Source organism: Folsomia candida, unplaced genomic scaffold (assembly GCF_002217175.1).
Source record: "Folsomia candida strain VU population unplaced genomic scaffold, ASM221717v1 Fcan01_Sc013, whole genome shotgun sequence".
Classification (NCBI taxonomy): domain Eukaryota; kingdom Metazoa; phylum Arthropoda; class Collembola; order Entomobryomorpha; family Isotomidae; genus Folsomia; species Folsomia candida.
Genome location: NW_019091205.1, coordinates 3,154,852 through 3,160,152, shown reverse-complemented (window position 1 = coordinate 3,160,152; position 5,301 = coordinate 3,154,852). Strand labels below are relative to the sequence as shown.

Here is a 5,301-nt window from a genome sequence, read left to right as displayed (position 1 = left end):
ATTTGAAATATTCAAGTGTTTGTGTAATTGTTAGGAATTTGTATTCTGAGCGTTATAATTAGCTAATATGTAATTGTTTATAACTTATGTAGGGTATACAGCTTATAGAACGACATGGGGTAATACCAATTTAAATATGTAATCATTTAAATCTATGTCGGCACTAGTTTACTACTGAAAATCATGCATGTTATTTAAATATGCGTGTCAGTCGGTAATATGAAGTTACATATTTAACAATGATATTTACCCTTAGGCATATTTCATAAACTGCAAAATTAATAAAGACGAACATTAAAAAATGTTTATTATGAAATTCTTGCATTTACGAAATTATTTTCACTGAATTAGTAAATTCTTATTACTTTTTAACGCAGATTTATATTTTTAATTTTATTCTGCAAGATATATCAATTTAACTCGTAAGATAAAATTGTTATTGAAACGGATGACACTCAACGTACGGATTTCCCTCAAACCCTTCTAAGCATGTACAGACCGAATTCCGCTCCAAATTAGGCGCCACGCGACACCTCGTATTCCTCCCGCACCCACCGCACCGGTGGCGACACCGTTTCGAAATACAAGTCAAATCTGTCGGACAATCCAAGTTGGAGAAACACTCAGCAATACAGGCAGGAGGCTTCCCAACAAAACCTGACTGACACTGACAGCTTGATTTGCCCTCGATTGTGCGGCATTCCGAGTTTTCCCCGCAAGAAATGTTTGCGCAAGGTATAGTCTCAGTGTCCACGATGACATCCTTGTTACATCCGACGTACTCATTTCCCGTATAGCCTGGTGGGCAGACGCATTTTGCCCCGTGATTATCCGCCTCGCAAACAAATTCGTTTCGGCACTTTTTAGATTCGCAGGGATCCACACATTTTCGCTCGTCCGCACCGATCTCGCATCTTAGCTTGATCCCGCAGTCGTAATCGGTGGAACAATCGCGACCCAGGCGGGCTTCTTTGGATTCGCATTTGACAAGCGGGTCACCATGGAGGCCGGGCGGGCAGTAGCATTCGTAATTGCCGTCGTCGAATTGGATACAATCCGCATGCGCGCCGCAGACGCGGGAACCACAAGTTTTTGTACAGGTGGGATACCCGACGCGTTTGTCGGTTACGCAGGCGTGTGCGGCGGGACAGTCGATGTTGTCTTTACATTCAGCGCGGCATTTGGGTGGTTGACCTTGGAAGCCGGGGGCGCAAAGGCATTGATCCGAGCCGGAGGGAGAGAGGCGGCAGGAGGAATCTATAAATAGGAAAATTATTAATTAGAAATCAATCGTCTGAATTGATTAAATTTTGTGAAGATCGAAATTGGCATTAAAGTAATGGGGGCATTCACTACGAGTTCGCATCGAGAGCAGCCAAACAAAACGAAGTTCGCAAATTTGCAAAAAATTAGCGTAGTATTTAGTTCACAATTTGTTTTAAAAATTATGTTGCGATGATAACAAGCGAACTCGTAACGAATACCCCGATTGATTTAGGGAAATTGGACAATTTTGATAATCATAAATTATCATCAAAGTAATTTCCCTGAATTCTTAAAATTTATGAATAATTGTTTTTTTTCTAAATAAACCGCTTACTTGCACCACACTTTTCCGGATTCTTGCACCTGTTTGCCCTCCACCGTTCGAACTCTTCGCGTGCATATTTCTTCTCATCGAATTCTTGGTCAGCTTGGATCAGTGGTTCGGAAAATGGATTATTTTCCCTCTCGCCAATCTTGTCACATTGGAGGCGAGCATCGCCAAAGAATCCGGGCAGACATTCGCAGCTGGATCGACGCTCGGTAACCTTGCATTCCGCATTGACCCCGCATCTTCTCGCTTGACAGGGATTCACACAAGTCTTGCCGGACGTAGTGGAGGCGGTGGCGCGGATGCATGTCATGTCGTCGGGGCAGTCCGTGTTGGACCCGCATTTAATCCCGGACGAAGTCGGGGGTGTCTTAGTAGGGCGTTGGGGAGATTGTGGGGATGGCTCGGGTCTTGAACGGTCCGATTCGGAACCTAGAAATTTAGATAAAATATGTAATTTAACACAAAAGATGACAATATAGAGGCATTTGTCGCAGCAATTCGTAACTTTCTAAGTTTTGCATAATAATTTTTGCAAAGTTTTACAAAATAAAAAAGAGGCCTTGATCTGAGCAAGTTTGCAACAATTTGGGAGCTAATTTTCTTTACCAATATTTGTAAAATTTTGTATTCAAATGTTTGTATTTTACAATGTTATCACGGACTTCTAGAATTGGGTCAATATTTTTACGTTAAAAATTAAAATCTCGAATATCCTGCAGATAAAAAACTGAAGGATCCGAATTTTCGAAGTATCTTGAAAAGTTCATCGTCCTTTTTTGATAGTTGAATAGCATATTTTTCGTTCCAAAAATTTCAATAAATTTGGAAGCTTTTTTCAAAGTTTGAGAACTTGCCAGAAAAAAACTATTTTTAAAATTTCTTGTGCAAGTATTCCTCACATTTTTAATTTGTTATATTTTTAGCACGTTGTGCATAATATTTCCTCGTTTCCTTACCTTGTACCGAGTTGAAGCATTGAATAGTTTCATCACCCAACCAGTCTTTCGGGCATGCGCAGACCGGTCGATGATTCTCCACGCGACAAACTGCATTAATTCCGCAGCCATGAGCAGAGTGAATGCAAGGCGAGCGACACTGGCGGTCCACGAAACAGGACATTGTTGAAGGACAATCGGTATGGGCGTTACACTTGATGACGCATTTGACGTCTGGTTCGCCCCCGAATTCGGGGAGACATTGACAAGTTTCTCGTCCATCGATTACGTCACAGTACGCGTTTTCCCCACATCGCTTTTTACACTTGTTTTGTAACTTTGCAGGGATGCTTTGATCTGAAAAATTGAAATTTTATTGGGAAGTTGTTCAGGGGAATAAAAAAGCATTTTTTTCAAAGATTGAAAATCTCAAAGAACAAATGGCAAGAATTAATTGTAATTTGAGTGTTTCAAAATTTGTAGCAACAAATCAAAGAAAAAATGGAAAATTCATAAAGCCAAACTTGACAAGGTTTTTTGTGCCAAAATTATAAAGACAATTTGTAAATTGAGACAAAACCTAGATACTGGATTTTCACACAAATTTACTGATCTAGTTCTGCAGTTTTTTTTTTCAATTTGCAGAATAATGCCAATTTTTCCGAAGCAATTTACAAATATAGTAAATGTCATACCTGATTGATAATTGGCTGAGTATGAGAGCACTTTGTACTCAACGGATCGAACGTACGAGCCAAATCTCGCTGTGCAAACATAAGTTCCTTCCGGACTTTCGATCTTGTTGAGTTTCAGAGTAAAACCGATTTTTGGATCGTACGTGACAGCATCATCGGCTCGGACTCGGACACGACGAAGATTTCCCTGCAAACAGTAAAAAAACATTTCAAGAAAGTCTTCATTTAATAAAGTCTGCAATGAATTTAAGCTTCTCTCACAGCTTCGGATTTCTCCAAAGTGACGGCAGCATTTGGATGAGAAACTTTGCATGGAATAGTCACCGCGGATCCGTTCTTGGACAAGACGATATTCCGTCCGGATAGTGACGTGAAGATATTTTGCCCTGGAATTCAAAAATAAAAATACGACTTCAACTTTCAAAAAGCGAGTTATGGTAAACATTCCATTCGCAAATTGTCTCAATCAAAATTGTTTCGATGTAATTCATCATGGGATTCATATATTTCTGGAGGAAGTTTTTCAAGAAAAATAACCATGCCCATTTCACCATAAAAAACTTTGCATACTCAAATTTGCTTCTACATAATCGTTACGAAAATTACTATACTGCTCGATTTTTGTAAACAATGATTTATCAAAATTCGAAACAAATGTTTACGAATCATGAGCTTGCCAGGTGAAAAAATCTAATGATCTTAAAATCGAAACAATTTGTTTGCATGAAAATATAAGAGAATATGTACATATGTAGAGGTCCGCCTTAAGTTCCACTTTACTAATGAAATGCAGTATACGTTCTTCATGAGTGTGCAAAAAGACGCATTTTTAGATGAAATTAGCTAACCTTTGCAATGTATTTTAATGGTAATTCGGTCTCAGTTTTTCATTTTCACTTTTTTCTAACCGATTAATTTCTCACCTGGCACAAAAATATAAAAGAACGTCCTCAGATCCACTTCTTCTCCCGGTGAGCATTGATACCTTCCCGTATGATGTTCCTTCAAGGGATCAATCACCACGGTCGAAATGTACTCCGAGGTCGTCTCCCCGTGCGAATTCGTCCTCGAGTATTTATTCGTCGTTGTGTATGCCGGAATTCCGTCGCCCGTGTAAATCCACTGCACGGCATAGTTGGCTGTACAGTCCAGCCGGATCTTGTCCTCATGCTCGATCGTCGTCTCCCTCGTCGCAGGGTCAACCTTGTTCCACTGGGTGAGACGATTGTTACCCGCGATCGTGTAAATTCGGGCGGAGGGCAGGTCAAATTCGGTACTTAAGGAAAGTACCCCACCAATTAAGGTGGAGGCGAAGAAAAAGTAAGACAAAACTTGGGACGGCATGATAATTACTTGAGAACACCTGGACCCACACTGTGCAAATTTCAAGGAGACGAGGTAACTTTATAGGACGCGAGGTAAATTTGCGAGAGGGGCTGTGCAAAAATTGTGTCATCAGAAATCAGCGAAAAACGAGGACTTCATGTCATTTAGGACAACATTCTACAGGACAAAAACGTAATTTGACATGAATTGACGTTAATTAATAAAATTGATGACGTTTTCTTGTACGGCCCCTTCACCACGGTGAACTAGACCTCATTTAAATACTGGATTTGCGATGAGTCAATCTTTATTGTGCAGAACAATAACAAATTTTACTGATCAAGAAGCGACAAAAGAGAAGAAACGAGTTGGTTAGTGTGCATTGTTGACGTTGATTCATTAATTTTCTGCGAATTGAGAGGATGACAAATTTTATTTTATTTATTAATTTATTTAATGCGACGATTATTTCATCTTGTTGCAGCCTGCATAATAATAAGTTAGGTGTACAAATCCAGGTAAAAGGATGGTACTTGAAAGATGTGACGTACAAATGGTTGCTGTCAGACCACCTTCCTGCTAACTGTATGTATTTAGATAATGATAGGAAGGGTATCATAATTATGTTAATGTGGTAATTTTGTTAAAATTCCCCCAAAATCGATCATAACACTTATGTAATTAAGTAAATACAAGCATATTTGTATTTACATATACACATATATATATATGTACATATATATGTTTC

The 5,301-nt window shown here is 39.3% G+C and overlaps 1 protein-coding gene across 1 annotated transcript; it reads right to left on the bottom strand.

Annotated features, from left to right (window-relative positions):
- Positions 1-278: 278 nt before the first annotated feature.
- Positions 279-4,615, bottom strand: LOC110855652 (neurogenic locus Notch protein). The gene is made up of 6 exons (XM_022104064.2): positions 4,151-4,615; positions 3,489-3,613; positions 3,228-3,414; positions 2,554-2,889; positions 1,601-2,026; positions 279-1,257 (listed from the first exon to the last, which is right to left on the bottom strand). Exons 1-6 carry the CDS (start codon positions 4,569-4,571, stop codon positions 437-439), a joined length of 2,316 nt encoding a protein of 771 aa, XP_021959756.1. The 5' UTR covers positions 4,572-4,615; the 3' UTR covers positions 279-436.
- Positions 4,616-5,301: the final 686 nt, after the last annotated feature.

Bases quoted from the DNA above. Each gene is read 5' to 3' on its own strand.
- LOC110855652 (XM_022104064.2), bottom strand. From the start codon at position 4,571: ATGCCGTCCCAAGTTTTGTCTTACTTTTTCTTCGCCTCCACCTTAATT. The intron at 3,614-4,150 runs GTGAGAAATTAA...TTTGAATTCCAG, and splicing joins CTTTTATATTTTTGTGCCAG to GGCAAAATATCTTCACGTCA. The intron at 2,890-3,227 runs GTATGACATTTA...TCAATTTTTCAG, and splicing joins CTCAGCCAATTATCAATCAG to ATCAAAGCATCCCTGCAAAG.